Raw genomic sequence first — 19,156 nt, 5'->3', positions numbered from 1 at the left:
TTTTCTTACATTTCAAATCATCTTTCAGCAACAAGACCGAGTTGTATGTTTTGCTCCCTAGACTTGCCTACAACCAATCCCAATGTTTACATTAAACAAAGAATGGATTAGAAGCTAAGAAAAAGCTCTAGAGACATGTTTTTATTAAATGGCTGCTTGTTTCCCTGAGCAAAAGAACTATGTAGGACTCATTTGTTTTAGCCAATTGCATTTGTTCTGAACATATTCTTTTAAGAACTGTACTTCTAACAATCTGAAACCAGCAGTACTGCCACTCTCTTTTTTTAAGTGGGTAGAAGTCTCAGTAGAAGAAACACCCACCATCTCCCCAGCCCTAGTCTTATAAAACCATTAAGAAAAAGCAACTGAGATGGAGAGGGAAAGAATTGTTTTGTATGGGCAAGGAAAGCACGTGCACACATAGGAAGAGTTCTGGGTATGGAAGAGCAGACTACAGCTGCTTATGCACGAAAATCTTTCCACTGCAGGTTTTAGAGGAACAGTTGTGTAAATGGCTTGTCCCTTTACCACTCCTTACATCATGCCAATTTAACAACTGTTCAGTGACATTGTGAACAGAGCAGGAACTCACCAAGGTAAAACAGAGCTTTTCCTTAGTTATTTTTCATCCAGACAAGATCCTCATATAGATGTAAGGAAAAAAGTATGCCAGCAAACCAGAAGGGGCAATGCATGACCTGGAAGGAATCACCACCAGAAAGAAAAGCACAAGGAAGCTTAATCTGCATGCTAGCAGACACCTTCAGGATATGAGTCAGTGCCCTCTTTGCTGCTGTCACCTCTTACACAAAGGCATGGACCTTTGTTGACTAAACAGCATCAATTGCTGTCTTCTGAACATGTTTCCCAGAGCTTTGAATACACTCACTAGACTCTCTTCAAGTTGGTTCTCAAATGAATATATTTTTTTAATTAAACTACTAAACCACAATGTTCGTAACTGTATCTGAGGCATTAGTTCTCTGTAGTTAGTGCAGTGAGACATACAACTTGAGGCTCTCACCTGCTCCATTTTATTTTTTTCAAAATAGAAAGTTTTAAGTTTTAAAAAAATGTTTAAATCACTGTCAAAGACCATATGCTTTCATATCAAGTTAAATATTTATGTGTGAGGAGACGTGAAGATAAAATACTAGTCCTTCTCAAAAAGGGAGAAAAATAATCAAAGCATAAGATGACCACAGTATAGTGATAACAGCTAATATCTAATATTGTAAAACTCAGTTTAAGAGCAAGATCCAATAAAGTTTTATTTCAAAAAGTCAAGTTTACATCAGGTAACACAGTTATGGCTAACTCAGGTAACTTAGTTCATAGTTTTAGACATTTACTTTCACAGATTACTGTGCTGAATTGAGCTACTTAGGTCTGTTATTTTCTTAAGACATTTGACTGTAGTGTATCAGTAAACTACAGGGCTTGACGTCAAGAGAAGTGCTTGGGTGCTCTCTTACTACTACTTCAGCCAGGAAAACACGGAAGATGACACATTAATGGATAGAAACAGGTCACATTCCGAACATTTTACATTGTTACGGGTCATCAATTCTCATCACACCATTTGTCCTTATGTACATCTCACTTCCTTAACCGGCAGCCAATCTCACTTGAAGAACAGAACACAAGAGTTTCCAAGTACATGGGTTGGCAAAGATCAATTTTTTTCAGGTTAACAGTCAACTCTTCATTTTGTCAAGTGAATATCCTTCAGCTTCAAGACAGAATAATACTTTTTGTTGATGTACTACAAAAAAAGCATACTTCTCTAGGTAAACATTTGGTATGTTTCTAAGCAAGCTCACCTTAAGCCTCTTATCTTTCTAAGCTTTTACTTGTGCCCTGATTTCAAGACCAGCATTCTTTATTATCTCGCTCAAGTTTATTTAGTGGAAAACTAATGCCACTCAATTGCTATGCCAGGCAGCAGTCACCATGGTGAACTTGGGAACCCAATACCTAGAACAGCTGACGTGAACAGGATTGAAGTGAGCTATTCTGCAGCAACCTCTGGAAGGATCAGGAACTATTAATATTTAGGTCACGTCAACACCTGGTCAAATGCCCTTTTTTACCTTCTGAGGCCTCCAAGAGGCCTCAAAGCTTTTCTTATGTTATTTGCCCAGTCAGATAAGGCTTTGTCTCTGGCAAACTCCTAATACTGCGTAAAGACAGTATCTTAAGAAGCAGAGGCTATAACTCTTCTACATAAAAACTGCTACCTAAGGAAAGTAAATAATGTGATCTGGACGCCTGTGCAATGAGTGCAAGCTTGTCAGTGCATTAAAAAACCACTTTACAGGCCACCTCTTTTATACTCTTTATAAATCACTTCTAATTTAACAGGCATATATTCCAGGGTTTGAAACCAACATTCTACTAGGGACTTCTCAACACACTCTTATTTAAAGGAGAAGATAACACAAGTCTGCTAGAATAGAGAACGGCCAAATTACAGCACAGACTGTCAATTTTATTTCAAATACAGTCTCTCTAAATGGAGGTAGTTAGTAGTTTTCAGTGGTGATAACTTGTAAAATAAAATGAGTAAGTTAATTACTAACAACTAACCAGTTTAATCTCTGATGACAAGCAGCCTTTTGATGTTTAAGAATCCCTAAAAAGCACTCTCTGTAGTGCTAATATATATAGGCATTACCAGATCTGCAGCTAATCACAGCTAATTACCACTGCAGAATCTAGGCTTGCTATTAGATGGAGCATGCTAAACCAACACAAGATCAGGCTTAAGATAAAGACGCACAAAATTGCCCTTAATTTTAGGTTATCGTGAAAGTCTTTTTGCTCACTGCAAAGGCACATTACTTAAACTCCATCATTGTGTTTAATCGTTACCTTTAGTCTGAACAGAAAGCTACACTCAACTTTTATTCTCACAGAAGGATTTAAGTAGTTTTTTTTCCAGCTTACCACCCAGCAACTACCATAACTAGAACAAAGCCCCTGATAGAAATGCAACCATTGAGAACTATCTAAGCTCACAGTGAAGGAAACTACTACATGAAGCCAGTATGCTGCTTACCCCACCTTTATGGTATTACCGGCTTTCTCCCTCTTGCATCCCCTGTCCTCCCGCCAATATCCCCACACCATACACCTACCCATAGGCTTGAGGGCCTACAGACAAAAACAAAATTAAGGATACAACTGCCCATGGAGTTCATCAGCAATGAACTTAACAGGGAAGTTCATTACAACTGAGAAAATGCTTTGTGAAAAACTTATATGTTGTCAAATAAAAGCTAAAATTATTCTTGCTGAGCAAGACAACATATTATCCAATCCCAAAACTGCAGTGGCAGCAGCCACTGCAATTTAGTAGATTAATCAGGGGTTGAACATAGAAGTTACAGAAGGTTTCAGACACATAAGGAAAAGCTTACATGGTACACTGCAAAAAAAACCCCCACAAAACAAACACAACCAAACTGCCTTGCTTAAAGAGCAACATTGTTAGTTGAACACAATTTCTTCTTCAGAAGAAAACTCTTATCAACAGCATTATGATGCTGTGACCAACACCAGACAATTCTACCCTAGACTTCAACTTACGCCCCTGAAGATTTTCCTTTAATTCATCCACTGCAGAGGATAATATCATTCACGCTATCACAGAAAAAACTGTCAACAATTACTGATTTTCCACAGTGCTCCAACACATCAGCGGTACCATCGGCAGCCAGGCCCACAGCTGAAGAATCCACTTCCTCAATTGAACAAACGCATCTCTCTCATACCGCCCACAGTGCCATCACCATTAATTGTATCAGCACTTATTACTCAGCATTAGAAAATGAGTCACGGGAATATGATTATTACATCAGGTCCGAAAGATCACTCCTCAGCGGAAATCAGTGTTCTCTCAATATTCTCACCTTCTCCAATTTGCATTATTAATAACCAGATATTTGTATTAGACAACTCAGCAATACAGCACTAGACACTAACAACATCTGGTACTAGCAGTCAACTGGATCCTTTTCTGTGCTCTACTCATTTCTCCCAAATGTACTAATAACTAGTTTTCTGCCATTAGAGCTTGTATTTAAATACAGGCTGAGAATGTTTCCTAGTTTATCCAGAAGCATGTCTTAAAACATTAAATACCTGTAAGTGTATGGTGTAAGCATGTCCATTATACTCTGTACCCTATTTCAAAATAAATAGAACAGAAGTAAGGAAAAACATCACTAATATCTCTAAATCTCTAGGGGCAATTAATCCACCTAAACAATCTAATATGTGCAACACAGCATGAAGTGTTGTAAGAGTACTACGCAGTTAGCTGCTACAGTGTGCAAGCAGCAAACTGTATGCAAAAAAACCACAATTTGTTCTTGTTTCATCACCATCTTCCACTTCCAAAGAGTGCATTCGCTGATGCTACTGAGACTGTACAATCCTTACTGCACAAAGTTTCTCTGACTAACAGCAGCCTTACTAGTTCTAAAGTACACAAGCCCTTCTTCAGGCCTGGAATAAGCTTCAGCGCCGAATGCCAGCTTTAGACGCTTTGCTCAATCCAGATATGCGTCTATACCAGATCATGTACGACAAAGGTAGCTAGCACCCACAAAACAGAGCTGACCGCGGCAAGGGAAGCGCCAAGACAAGGCCGTTAGCCTTGTTAGCAGGAGACACACGGACAGGAGACAGAGGTTAGGACCGCGCCGAGCGCCTCCGAAGAAATCCCGTCCGTGAAGCGCTCCGTGACCCCGGGCGCCCCAGGCCCCAGCGGCTCTTGCCTCTGCCCCGGCTCAGCCTCCCCGACCCCGCCGCGCAGCCCCGGCCAAGAGCCTCGGGAGGCGCCGGCCGCCACCCGCCTCGCAGTTCTGCAGGCAGCCCCGGGCTCCCCGCGAGGGAGGGCGGCCCGGGAGGCCGCGGCTGCCGGCGGAAGGACGCCGTGCGGCGGCAAGAGACCCGTGACCGCCGTCGGGCCGCCAGTCCCTCTCCGCGCCTCGGTCCTACCGCGGCTCCCGCCAGCCCCGTACCCACATCCTCACCCCTCCCGGGCCGCCGGGCGAGGGGGACGCGCACGAGCGCACGACCCAGAGGAGGCCGCGCTCCTGCTGTGGGGTGGGGGACGGACGGCGACACCCCCGCCGCCGGCGGTTCACCTCAAAGGCAGCCCCTCCCCCCGCCGGCGGCTGCGAACAGCGACGGCAGCGCCCCTTGTTTGTGTGCTCAGCCGCCTCCCCGCGCATGCGTGGCGGGGCCCTGCCGATTCCCGGCGTCGCCGATTCCCGTTCCCGCGTCTGCGCAGAGGCCGCGCTCCGCCGGGGGGGGGGGGGGGGTGGAGCCAGCGGTGTGACGGATGCGGTCCCTCCACGCGCCCTCCCTCGCCCCGCCGGCAGAGGGCGCCGCTACGCCACGCCCTCCTCCCCCCCCCGCCCCCGCGCGGGGATGTCGGCGTGGGCAGCTCGTGCTCTGGCCCTCACCTTTTCTCTTAACGTCACCCTCTGCGGTGACGTGACTCTTACTCCGTCAGTCTCGTCACCAGGCAATATGGAGTAAGGGAAGGGGTAGGCAACAGTGAGTGTTCAGGCAACTGACAGCTGCTTCATCTTGTTTGGAAATTACTTTTAAATTAATTAAATCGGGCAAAGCAATAGTTACTGTGCTATTACATATCATTAAACACACTATCAGCTAATGCACTGTCCTAGTCTGGCACCCAGTGATGTAATCACAGCACGTTTTTAGGCATTTCCACAAGAGCTTTTTTTCCAAAATAAATTTATTCCAGTGTGTGGCTATATAGAGATGACTACAGTTTTGTCTGATTTGACTCGTGGATTACTTTCTTCATAGTGTGTAGTCTCGGGTGGCCAGGAGCGTGATTTTCGAAGCACTTTTACTGTATTTTCAACTGGTTTTGCACTGGGAACTGGAGAAACGCTGTTTGGAGAACAGAGGTTTTGGCGGCAGGCGTGTATGGGGCCCCATAACCCTTGGGCTTTGTACTGATGACTCCCCAGCATGCCACTTCCACTATCCTGTTCCAAAACATCCTCCTTCATCTCCATTGCACGAGCTAGCATGTAACTAACCTTTCTTTGATGAGCCAGAGCCTCCTCTTTGTCGTTTACCTGTATATTTATTTAAAAGAGAAAGAAAAGAAACTAGTTTATGAGATAAGAACAAGGCATTCTATGTAAATCAACGGTTATATTTGCTCCCCTAAGGACTCAGGATGAATAGTTCAACAAAATACTAACCAAATCTATTAACATCTTCAGGATTTCATGAGGATTGTCCAGCTCTTCAACCTTCCTACAGTCCACATGGGATGACAGCAGGCCTGCTAGCTTTTGACCCAGACTGTTCTTGTTCCCTTGTAACTTGACACGTCCTAAGGAAAACATAAGTACAAGAACTGTGGACTTGCTTAGGAGGAGAAAACTACTTTGGAATAAAATGGGCATGTGCAAAACTGGATTCTGAACCACCTCCTCTAAAAGGGCAATGCGAGCTACAGCTTCTCCCATTGCACGTAACACGGCAGGCTACCTGCATGCAGCACCATCCTTACATGGCTTAAAGGCCAAATAGACTTTTCATCCTATATATGGGCAAACTGAAAATAAAGTTCTTTTTGCTGTATGGAAAACACTTTGACACTCTACTTAAACAATAACTCATGGTAATTTGTTTTTAAACAGTAGGTAGCCTGAAAAAAAGATTCTTTGACATAAACTGTTTAAAAGTTTCTAAGATTTCTAAAAAGATTAAAATACATTAAAATCACGAAACGTATGTATCAGGATATAGATTGGAAACAATGATGTCGGTATAGGTGAAACAGATATTCAAGGTCTATGCTGTTTCAGCATTACATCCCGAGGGCACTCAAGGAATTTAAAAGACCCACCAAACTTCTAAGCCTGGTACATTCAGGTCAATGACTAACACAAATGTATGTTGAAGAGCCATTCCTAAATTCTGCTATGGTTTTGACCATGACATAAGCACTTAAATATTTCTCCTTATCCTTTCTCTTAAGGAAGAAAAGGATAATAAGAATTTTCCCTCTTTTACATAGTGCTTTGTAACTCACAGATGACCACATGAAGTGTAAGAAGAGTAATAAATACTGATGTAGATACACATAGAAAATAAAATTCAGTATTTCAGTGAAAGCTCAGTATATATTTTTTGCATTTCTCCTCCATCCCTAACTCTTATATAGAGATCATTTGAAAAAATACTTACAGCACATTAAATTGCTGATAGCATCTAAAATGGCCAGGTTAAACTTGCCAGATGTTAGCTTTTTTGTGGTGTTTTCATAATAAACATCTGTAATATCCAGAATGTTACTGTCGTCCTGGATAACAGCTTATTTATTCAAGCATGTTTTTACTCAGATAATACAGTTCATGAATGTGCAGTAAAAAAGGGCTGCATTAAAAAGCCTAAACTGGTAGCTCTGATGTCCTACAGTAGTACTTACATATTCCACATATACACAGACACCCTACCCTACACATGCAAAACTTCCAGTAGAAATTCTTCAACTACATGAAACACTATTTAACTTATTTACAGTTTTGACATAACTTTGTTCCTTTTTTCTTGACTCTTCAGAAGCCTCAGTCAGCAGTTAAACCACAACCATATATTTAATACAATAAGGTCTGCCTGTGCCGCTTGTCAGCTAACTTCTTTTCTAGTCAACCATTACAGAGGTATAGCGTGCCAATTTACCATCGTCTTTCAGACGTCTCCAGTTTATAAATTTCGTTTCCTTCTTAATCTTTATCACTTCTGCAAGCCTCAGGGCTTGGTCCTTCCTCTGCATTAGCTGCTGCTCAAATGCAATTCTGAAGGCATCTGCCATTACATAAGCTTCATCTTTACTCTTCTTCAGATTTTCCATCTGGTTTTAATTCAAAGAAAATTTGAATATTTTGAATATTAAGCAATTTGGAAGCAGTAACAGATTTAAAATGTATGTTAAGAGACAGACATAAGCCATTAACACAGACAACTTTTAAATAAATGCAATTGAGGTAGTAGAAACCAAACTAAGTGCCTTCTTGCCACATTAAAAAATAAATTTTGAAACATGTATTGAGGTTCTTACCCTTCCTCTTCTACACGTGCACACACCAGCACCCATCTACACAGACATGTTGGCAGCAGTGCCTATTTATCTCTGCATGAGAAGAGCTTGAGGAGAGCATCAATGTCCCATGCCAGTTGGGCCAGGACCAACAGGAGCAAAAGAATGGTATCTATGCCAGGGATAACAACTTTGGTATGAAAGGGACATGACAGTACTTACTTTCAAAACCAGTAAGTCAGATGGAACTTCTGCAGTGGGACCACGAGGATGGTTACCACATTTGCAGAGTCAAATACAAAGTAGAAGAAAAAATATTTTATCTAAAACTATAGGATTTCACTAAATTAAAACCGTAAAAGCTTGAAAATTACGTTATCAATTTAACTATGATGTAAATATAGAGTTTTCAGCAAGATCAGCTTGCTGACCTAGCTGGGTGAGTGGGCTTGTGAGTGCTGATGTCAATGCAAGGGAGGTGTGCAATGCACTGCCATGGAGGAAGGGAAAGGGGAGTCATCCCTGTCAGTGGTAGTCCACACTCACACTGCATATACATTTACAGAGTGTATACACTTTGAGCGTATACATATTTTTAGCTTAAAAAATATGCATGGAAATAAAAAGAATGAGATTTTTTTTTTTTACTAGTAAATCTGATACCATAATTACAGTTTCATATCAGCAAAAGTTAGAGCATTACAAGTATTACAAACAAACAAACATTACTTCTGAGAAGCATTCTTGTTTTAAGACACATTAGTTTGCATAAGCTGCAGTACAGTGTTTCTGGCTTTATTTGCTTTTGAACACAAGGACCCCTCTGCTTGTTCGTATCTAAGCTAAGCAGCGTTACCTCTTGCTTGAGCTGAAGGAGCTGCTTTCGAGTTACAGCTGCCATTTTAGCGCAGGGACAAGGTTGCCCTCCAGAAGTGTTGCAGGTGCAGGCTCCAAGAACTGCCAGCTTAAAGTCCAAAACAAACCACCAGTTAAATATCTATCTGCATACACAATACAATCCAAGAGATGCTGGGTGACCAGCAAAAAAACCCCATCCTGAAACTACAAAGGGAGTATAAGGGTCGGGGGAAGCAAGGTACAAAAGATTTAGGCATGATTTCTTTTGACTCACAACTACACGCGTGAAACGTATTTTTTCTACAACATAACCTAAAGGCAAAAATTGTCGGCATGCATATGCTACTCCCTGCAGACCTCATGAGAATGTTTTTTCACTCAATAAAGTAAAGCAGTAGGCATAGGAGTTAAGAATTAAGATGCTAGGAACAAAAAAATAAGCATGCTGGCTTGTAAAAGCCTGATGCTCCTTCTGTCTACTCTTTGCAAGATAGGAATCATGATGCACCACACATTAGAAATCTAATTAACAGGCATGCAAGGGTGTATTGTCATTAGCTAAAAATGGGTCCAAAGAAACAGTTAATCAGTAAGCAAAATTTATCTACGTATTTTGAATATAAGCATACCTTTGAACCAGCCATTTTGAAAAACATACAAGTCATACTTACTTCAAGACCTGTAAAATCTGTAATGTCACTTTTATTCAAGGACATGTTTTCCTGAACAATTTTCTGTTGTTTCACATCTAGCATTGCAAGAAATTCCAAGCACTGCTGATTCAGGACTATGAAATAAAAACAAGGAAAGTGATTAAAAAGTCTGCTGCTCTGACTTCTCAATTTCTGGGTTTAATTACACCCAAATTAAACGGTTCTGTAGTTTAAGCATCAGTTTGGGAATGTGATGAGACTACGTAGATCTAGAAACTGAGATCCCAGTTGTCTTTCCTTCTGTGTTTTCCTAGAGCTGATGACCCACTTACAGACTGTGCTGGTTTTGGCTGGGATAGACTTAATTTTCTTCGTCATTGCTAGTACGGGGCTCTGGTTTGGATTTGTGCTGGGAACAGTGTTGGTAACACCGGGATGTTTCCGTTCCTGCTGAGCAGTGCTCACACAGAGCTGAGGCCTTTTCTGCTCCTCACACCACCCCACCAGCGAGTGGGCTGGGGGTGCACAAGGAGTTGGGAGGGGACACAGCCGGGACAGCTGACCCCAATGACCACAGGGATATTCCACACCATGTGACGTCATGCTCAGCATATAAAGCTGGGGGAAGAGGAAGGAAGGGGGGAATATTCGGAGTGATGGCGTTTGTCTCCCCAAGTCACCCTTACGCGTGACAGAACCCTGCTTTCCTGGAGATGGCTGAACACTTGCCTGCCCGTGGGCAATGGTGAATGAATTCCTTGGTTTGCTTTGCTTGTGTGTGCGGCTTTTGCTTTACCTATTAAACTGTCTTTATCTCAGCCCGTGGGTTTTCTCACTTTTACCCTCCCGATTCTCTCCTCCATTGCCCCAGGGAGGGAGTGAATGAGCGGCTGCATGGGGCTGAGCTGCCGGCTGGGGCAAAACCACGACACAGAGATACCATCTCCTGTATTATGCTGCCTCAGTACTAAGGGCTCATTTCTTTGTACACTTACAACTAATGCAGCTGCTCTTTTAGAATAGCACAATATTGGGAAAATAATGATGTATGTCAGCTATTTTAAAGCTTTTTGGAAACCAAAAGTAAGGGAAGGAGGCTTGAGCCATCTTGCTTGAGACGCCTGCAGAACCTGCAGTTTGAAAAGCTCCACTAGAAAGCTGACAAGCTGAATACCTCAGAATTTGTGCTACGGGAATCTTTAAGTGCTACGTTACAAGTGAGTGTCTCTGACGGATTGCCGTTGTAGCAGGATCAGTCAGTGTCTCCCCTGGCTGCTGTTCCCTCCTTCCAGGACGTAACTTGGAGCAGGGACTGGTTGTTCCCCTCCACACCCAGGGTGTCACCAGGCCAGTGAGATAAGATAGGTGTACTTCTTTCACACCGGACCTACTCTTTAAGGTATGCATACCTGACTTTTCCTATCATTTCATAGTTTTTTTTCAGTTCAAGTGACAATGTGAGAAGAAAACAAACACAGTTTGTTTAAAGAGGGTTTCTGCATATCCACTAATATCAGCTGCCAGTAATATGACACTTATCCCAACAGAAAGCTTCCTTCATTGCTAAATCCTGAGTTAGTCCTGAGAAACAGCATATTAAGAGGAATAGCTGTTGGTGGCTTACTTGCATTTTCAGCTTTAAGTGTTTTAACTTCTTCTGTTCTCAGTTTCAGTGCTTCCTTAAGAGCTGCATTTTCACAATATATCCTGCAGAAGATAGAAAAAGGCTGTATTATCTTAAAAAAAAAATTAAAATGAAAAACAAAATTAGCAAGTTAAAACATTGTACCTAATATGTCTACAAATTAAAATTAGCATTACTGAAAAGTTTGAAGAAAAAAATCAAAACTGGAAAGAGCTGAGTATTCAGTTTGACAAGGTATTATGCATGCAGCATTATACAAGCAATTTCCTCACTATGTAAATAACAGTATCTGTACCAGTAATATGTAGTATGTTGTTAGATCCAAATCTGCTAGCTAGGGGCCAATAGGCAACCTAACACTACTCCTAACTAACTTCTGTTACTCCTAACAACCTGTGTAGGCTTGGTCTGACTGGTACTGAACCACGCCTAAGAAAGCAGGCGATGCCAGGCTGCCTTCTGCGGAGTCACCCCTCGTTATCCGGGCTGCAGGTGGCTCCACAGGGAGCAAAACCCGAATCTCTGCACTTGTACAGAGGTTTATCTGCAACCCAGATAGCATGTGCTGTTCAAACAGGCTCACCTTGTTCATGAAACCACACCCTCACACAACCAATTTGAAGGTGTCCACGTATGCTCAAGTGAATGTTAAAAAAAATAAATAATACAAGTAGATGGTGCCAACAACTTCAGAGTTTAACAGGAGGTGAGTTTAAGTCCCACATTACCATTAGAAACTCAAAGAAATTTGTAATTATGAACTCTGAAACACTTTCTAGAAATCTCTTACTTCCTTGAAAGAACAAAATTGTTATTGGACATGTGACAAAATGGCTCTGGTCTGAATTTTAGAATGTAAACTTCCTGTAGTCTTAATGCTGTACAGAACAGCTGTACTTTCAAGCATTGCAACCTGAGAACATACAATATGCATTTATAATGCCTTTTTCCTTGCAGTATTTAAGTATTTCCTTCTTGAATAGAAAAGTGGCAATCTAAAGTCCTAAATGTTAAAGCAATACAATTTATTTGGTGGATCCCTTCAGCTGTCAGTAAATGCAGCATACTGTAAATTCATGGTTTTGTTTAAAACTAAATAGTAGCCTGAATTATTTCACTTGAACAAACAAATGGAAATACATATTCTTCTCATCCTGCTGTCTTAGGTATCAGAAAACTTTTTTGCAAAGCAGACTGAGCTCCTGGCTCACAGTTTTCTGAAGCCATGTCTCTAGCTTTCAACATTTAACACTAGTTTTGATGCTTCTAACTACCCGGCTGCACTTCCAATCTCCTAAGTCAGGAAAGCCAAAGGGTTTTTCAAGAGATATCCCTTGACAAGTGTAACTAAGTTAACAGGTGAACAAGACACAATATCTTAACAAAACTCTTCTTACAAATTAATAGTTTGTAAACTTTTGGCTTATTCTTTGAGTCAAAGTTTGAAAATGTTAAGTAAAAACCTCTGCTGAAATAATTGTATAACTGTTACGGGTAGACTGCAGAGATATCATTTCTACATTTAAGTAAGCGAGCCTGCTGGTCACATTTTTCAAGGTCTGTTATTGCATTATTAGTTTAGTGCCTCTGGCATCTTCTGCTTGCCTAACCACATCTGCTGTCCATCCAGAGTAACTCTTATTTAAACAAAGAACCAGTTGATCAGCCTCTCTCCAAAGCATTCCATTTTACCTGTATGTATGCTTATACCTACAATGCAAGAAAATAAAGCAATGATTAACCAGCAAATGATATTTCTACATGCATGCACATACCATTATTTTCTATGGCTCATTTACATTTAAAGTAAATAAGGACAGTCTGGCTCCAGTTGGCTAACATAATAGTGTAATAGGGCGAAAACAAAAACTCAGCCTAGCAAAGCTAGCCTATAAACACACTAAAGAATTAAGACTTAGTAATTTTAGTAGTTTGAATTGAAAAATACAGATGTGACTAGCATGAAAATTAAATAAATCTTCCCAAATCTGGAAGGAAATTAGGAAAACCCCAGAAAACCCGATGAAGCAAACTTGGAACACAAGAAAGATGACATATAGCATTCAATGCAATTAAAAAAAACCCTCAAAGATACACAGTGTAAGTCAAATACCTGTCATATTTTTCTGTCCATGTGTCTTCTATGTTTTTAAATCTATCCTGATCAAATTCAATTTCCCATTGCAAAATATTGATTTCCTGTGGAAACAAAACAAACCTGCAGCAGTTCATTACAAGCCTCCCACTGAAAGGAAGAAGAGGAACTGCTGGTGCTGATTTTGGCACTGGCAGACCAAAGATGATAACAATCTATGATACTGTTAAAAATACATTTGCTGCCAGACACAAAAAAGTTTCTGCATCGCTGATCTATGGATTCCAGACCATGTTGCATGAACTAATGCTTGTAGTGGCTTGTGACAAAAACAAACCTGTGCTGTCACGTTTCCCTGTCCCCTTACTGTTCTGTGGAAAGGTCACATAGGAAGAGAAACAAAGCATAAAACTGACTTTAACAAGGTAGGTCAATGCCACCTTCCTCCTCCTCCTCTTCCCTATGAAAATTTGGCACCCATTTCTTAAACTTGTTGGGGAGTTCCAGCTTCATAACTAAGAAATAATGCAACTTACTATGAATGAATGTGACAGTTACAACAAAGACCAACGGAAAGTACAGAAAGAACTCTAGTAACTTTCAGGTATTATTTGTAGGCACTATAGCATAAAACATCTAGATCAAAAGAGTGATATGTTAACATTTTCCCTTACTACTAAAAAGGAATCAGAATACTTTAAAAAAAACGCTGGAACTAATGGCAGATTAGTACTGATTTAAATAAACCGTCTGATAACCCCTTATTAATAGCAATGGACTTTTGTGTTTTTGCACAGGTGTGAAGGAAACATGTACCCTTACCTTTTCTAAAGTTCTCTTTTCTTCCTCAGTTTTTTGAAGCATTGCTTTTGTATGACTAGTGGCTTTATTAAATACTGCCTGCAAAAAAAAAAGCACAACTCTGTCAAAACCTGTAATTAAGTTTGCTTAATTTGTCTTCAGCAAAATTTTCAGTTTTACATCAAGAGAAGTTCACATTCGTAGTTAAACAGTAATGTGCAGAATTACAAACACTAGCAACTTGCTTGTAAGTCCCAGTGGGTTCTAATTTCAAAGCACTAAATAGCTATGTTGCATAACAACTTGTGTTTCAACCCTATAATCTTTTCTGTTGAAAAATGTAGCATCAATTAAAATGAGATCATGTCTTCTTCAGGGCTTGTCCACAAAATCAGCTCTTAAAAAACTTGGTTATAACATACTTACACTTTGATCCAGGTGTAACTTACTACGAATGTCTGTGGGTAGAAACTGCAGAACTATAAATGTGTTATGCAAGTAGGCTAAAAACTAGGAAACTGATTTAAACATAATTCATTGTGATAGCAAATAAAAATATTAAAAACTGTGAACAAAAGACTGACCTAACATTTAACGCATACTGCCTTCTAAGACAACAGATGGAGCAGTCAACTGAAAGTATCTGTGCTTTGCAGCAGAATTTCAAGCACGGGCAAAATCTGTAATTTAAAGGACTGAAAAAACGGCCATATTCTGTAAGTTAAATGGATAAATCCTTAAGGATCCTCAAAGATAAAATTATGAGAATTTGCTACAACAGTAGAGTCTTCCTAAATAACCAAAATAATTCCATGCAGAAAAAGTAGTAAATCATAGAAGTCAAGTCTGTAGACACTTGCAGACTCGATGCTTTAAATTATAGCCCTGAGAAGAACTTAAGGTTTGGGGGGTTTTGATGAGGAGTGGCAGGAAGATTTCTTCTGTTCTCCTTCCTTTACTGCTAAGTACCCAAACGATTTCTGAACAACTCCTACCATGCTCTGCAGAATTCTTAGGGCTTCATCTTTTCCTTCAAGCTGTCTTTGAGATGCTTCAAGCTCAACTTTCAAAATTTCAACTTCCTGAAGCAAAATAAAATAGGTACACTGAGTAAAAGCCAAGGTAATCCTGTTAAAACTCAACTATAACAGCAATGTAAATTTGCCCTCTTCAAAAAACCAATCTTCTCCTGTTTCTACCCTATATGATTCTTTTCTGACTAATAGCTTGCTTGCAATGAAGAAACGTTAACAGTGCATGCTACCACAAAATCCTTAAAGAAGAATACTTGTAATTATTTTTCTCTTCCAATGTATTTGGAAAATAAACCACTGCAGTTCTGCCTTGCTAAAGAAGTTATATATATCAATATAGGTCTGGACCTTTGATATAAGTAAGCAGAACAGAATACAGTTTTCTTATATATGCAGTGGTAAATATTACAAATATATACTAAAATATAAATGCTCTATTAATATGATGTACTATAAATATTTTATACAAAATATCCATACTTTATAGTGTGACTATCATGTTAGGACTGTTAGATCAAACCCACTACTTGTCCAGAACAAAACAACAACAAAACAGATGCCCGCTCCAGGTACATACCAGTCATGTCTGCAAGCAACATTCCCCCCTTCAGAAGAAAGCAGTTTTTCAATTTCCAAGATTTAAAGGAGAATTTACTGCTTTGTATACTTATCTCTTCTTATCCCCTCTGTAGGTCATTCTGGTTCACTTGTGGTCATACAAAACTTTTTTTTCTAGTTCTTCCACTTCTATTACTTCAGCAATTGATAATGAATTCGTATTTGGGAGCAGTGGCAATTTACCAGTTTTATCTAATGAAAAATGAGTAAGGTTCCTTGACATGTTAACTTGCTGTGCACTGAAGGTTGTTCATGCTAAGACAACTTGAAAATGACCTATCATTAGGCTATCGAGAAGTTAAAGAACACAGTGCAGGTGAAGTGCATATTTTTAGAGCTGAGAACATCCTGCTCTTTCTGCCTGGACTGATGCCAACACATCAATACATTTAACCACAGTAAAATTAAAATGTAGGAGTTAACTACCTTTCAACAAAAATGCAGATTAAAAACGCAAAGATGATTCTGTGAGAACTGCAGGTTTTCAGGCCCTGAAGCTTAATTAAAAAAGAAAACCTGCTGGAAAAGGAGTACAATCCTTTTAATATTCTCTACATCTTTAAACAAACTTGTCCCCTGAAAAAAAAAAAAAAAGTCCAGAGTATAAACTGCACCTCACACTCTGATTTCCTGGCATAAAATTTAGTGAGGCCGCCAACTACCGCTCTAATTTCAGGAACCTGAATCCACCCAAGACTCTGGACATGCCAAGATCTTCAGCTAATCTAACAGTGTGCTTTAGTTTGCTACATTAAAAGGAAATGCAGATTTCAAGAGCAGCAACACTCAGCACAGTTACTAACCTCTAGAGCTTCCTGAAGTCGTTGCTTTAGTTCTTCATTTGACATTTCAGCATTAGACTCTGTAGGATTGATATGAGATAATAAACAATAAGTTACTATAACATTTACAAAAGAAAATGTGAGAATTTGCTTTACCCTGAAAACAGGTAACATGCAGAGGTGAATTTTCATCTTTGTGGCGTTTTTTTCTTCTGGAGCTAATAAACAGATTTAAGAAATACATAAATACTAAGCTCAAACACATTGTTTCACAGTTAAAGAAGTGAAATGGGAAAAAAAGGTCAGTTGTAGAGAGGCCTAAAATAAGGACAATTATTTTATATTTTCCTTTGAAGAAAACCCAACACAATAACATTTCCATCTTGATTAAAAAACTAATTTCATTTTTTAGATTCTTTTCAGATTGTAACTTTTCAACAATCAAACTCAACACAGCAATAGCTAGCACTATTTAGAAGTAGGGGCAATTTTCAAGAGACAAAGATGTGGAGTATCCCACAAAGTCCAATATTCCTCTAAGCAAGTGGTTACTATTGGTACTGGTTTTTTTTTAAATACATGTCTTAGCTTATCGTGGTGTGTGTAGGTAATAGTGGCAGCTTGTTCTAAAGGAGAGAAATAAGCAAGTTATACTGAAATACTTCAGTCAAAATACTAAAAGTGGCTACAAATGAAAGGCAGAGCAGCTAAAGTGTACTGAACAGCACTGCCTATATTTGATTTTATTTACCGCAGTGTTGTCTTCACAAAAAAATGAATGCAAACACCGGGACAACAGAGATGTGCAGGTTCTAAAAACAACTGCTTAACCTCAGAACTAGGCGAATTTACAAATTTCAACTAAATAGCAAACAGGATTTTGAAGATTTAGCCATAAGCTTTAGATAAAATCTCTGGGAAGACACACTTAAACAAACCAGGAACCCAAGCAATTCAACTTCATAGGTGTATTGACAGAAAAACAATGCTGTCCCCACTGCAGGATGCTCGTCGGGAAATGTCACTTTCAAATGCGAAACTAGACACTTTAAAAATGGCCATTCTACACTAAGCAGGGCCACGGCATCATTCACTGAAAAGCAATTCCGCTGTTAAATGTTTTGGGAGGAAGATCTAGGAACAGAGACTGCTCTGCTGGCCCGATGGCCCTGAGCATCTCCTCTTGTGACAGCGGATTTATCTGCTGTGCCAACTAATCTGCCAGGCCGCGCTGGATCCCAGCAGGCACGCACTTTGTGGAACCCTTAAGAGATTTTGAAGTGTTCTGGCAAACGATTTCAGTTAAACTTGATGACACCTTGTTAAGCAACTGAACTGCTCGGTTTTGTCGACAGAGATTTTTTTCTCATACTGAATAATTAACTTCTAAATTACTCTTACCGCAGCTATTTTGTCGTGTGGAACTAGCAACAGGCTTTTTGGATGATCCGTTGTAGAAACTGTTTCTTTCGGAAATGGGAAGAGCTGCAGCATCACTTTCTTCCACTCTCCTTGCTGAAAAGAGAGAACTGCAGACCTTTCCAGACCCCTTCCTAGATCTAAATGAAGAGGAGTTTTGTAAATTTTCCCCTTCATAAACACCTCCAGGTCTTCTCCCAAGTCCATTTCCCAAGTCTCCACATGTCATGTCATCCTCTTCTGCTTCCTCCATCTTCTCCTCCTGGGCTTGGGTTTTAGGTTTAGGGCGGGGGGGGGTTGTGATTGAGGGCACTTCACTTACTGGCAATATGAGCAGTGCCTCCCCCAAAGCAACAGGTATTTTAGCTAGAAAAAACATAAAAACTCCGTAATTAAAGCAACAAAACAATATTAAAGTGAAAAATCCGGAGATCTTGGTGCATGGCCGCTTCCAGTACCGGTTCGGGCTGCCCACACGACATCGCTCCCGCCGCACGGTAACACATTAAAGCAGTGAAACCTCCGGCTGCGGACGGGTCTGCCGGAGGCAAGGAAGCTGCGGTGGTAGGGCAAGGGTGGCAGCGCCTCGGTGACCACCCCCCCGCCATATCCCCACGCTCCTGCCCGCCCGCGGACCCCCGCCCCCTGCCGCCCCTCCCGGTCCCGGCCCCCCCGCCCGGAGCCCCCGACCCACCTGCCCGCCCGGCCTCGGCGCTGCCGGTCCCGCCCCGGGAGCACCACGTCCCACGCCCGGCACCGGAAAGCGAGCCAACAGCTCCCCGGGAGGCTGCTCGGAGCGCAGAGACCCAGCGACAAGCGCGGCTGTCTGCCTAAAGCTCCCCCCGCTCCCCAACCACAGCAGCATTTACAAAAATCCCAAGCAGCTTTTAGAAACGTGTTTTTACTTTACAAAACGTAGTCATTCAAAGCATTGATGTGATTCTGCCCCTCTACTCCGCTCCGGTGAGACCCCCCCTGGAGTACTACGTCCAGCTCTGGGGTCCCCAGTACAAGAAAGACACGGAGCTGTTGCAGCAAGTCCAGAGGAGGGCCACGAAGCTGATCAGAGGGCTGGAGCACCTCTCCTGTGAGGACAGGCTGAGAGAGTTGGGGTTGTTCAGCCTGGAGAAGAGAAGGCTCCGGGGAG

At 41.0% G+C, this 19,156-nt stretch overlaps 2 protein-coding genes across 5 annotated transcripts in view; both read right to left on the bottom strand.

Annotated features, from left to right (window-relative positions):
• Nucleotides 1-5,280, bottom strand: part of ZFYVE16 (zinc finger FYVE-type containing 16) — a 31,029-nt gene extending 25,749 nt beyond the window's left edge. The window contains exon 1 of the mRNA XM_054809527.1: nucleotides 5,043-5,280. The gene's annotated coding sequence lies outside the window, so the exon portion shown is untranslated. The remainder of the gene's footprint in view (nucleotides 1-5,042) is intronic.
• Nucleotides 5,281-5,758: 478 nt separating this feature from the next.
• CCDC125 (coiled-coil domain containing 125) lies at nucleotides 5,759-18,794 on the bottom strand. Of its 4 annotated transcripts, none has more exons than XM_054809831.1 (12): nucleotides 18,704-18,794; nucleotides 17,992-18,375; nucleotides 16,612-16,670; nucleotides 15,152-15,238; nucleotides 14,178-14,255; nucleotides 13,374-13,459; nucleotides 11,240-11,322; nucleotides 9,634-9,749; nucleotides 8,961-9,068; nucleotides 7,747-7,918; nucleotides 6,258-6,391; nucleotides 5,759-6,128 (listed from the first exon to the last, which is right to left on the bottom strand). In XM_054809831.1, exons 2-12 carry the CDS (start codon nucleotides 18,260-18,262, stop codon nucleotides 5,793-5,795), a joined length of 1,530 nt encoding a protein of 509 aa, XP_054665806.1. In that variant the 5' UTR covers nucleotides 18,263-18,375; nucleotides 18,704-18,794; the 3' UTR covers nucleotides 5,759-5,792. The 4 variants fall into 4 exon arrangements, with proteins under 4 accessions (XP_054665806.1, XP_054665804.1, XP_054665805.1 ...); XM_054809832.1 differs by lacking the exon at nucleotides 18,704-18,794 and having other exon boundaries at nucleotides 5,798-5,937; nucleotides 6,090-6,128; nucleotides 17,992-18,533; XM_054809829.1 differs by lacking the exon at nucleotides 18,704-18,794 and having other exon boundaries at nucleotides 5,793-6,128; nucleotides 17,992-18,533.
• Nucleotides 18,795-19,156: the final 362 nt, after the last annotated feature.

This window comes from Grus americana, chromosome Z, assembly GCF_028858705.1.
Source record: "Grus americana isolate bGruAme1 chromosome Z, bGruAme1.mat, whole genome shotgun sequence".
Lineage (NCBI taxonomy): Eukaryota > Metazoa > Chordata > Aves > Gruiformes > Gruidae > Grus > Grus americana.
This window is presented reverse-complemented; position numbering and strand designations above follow the sequence as displayed.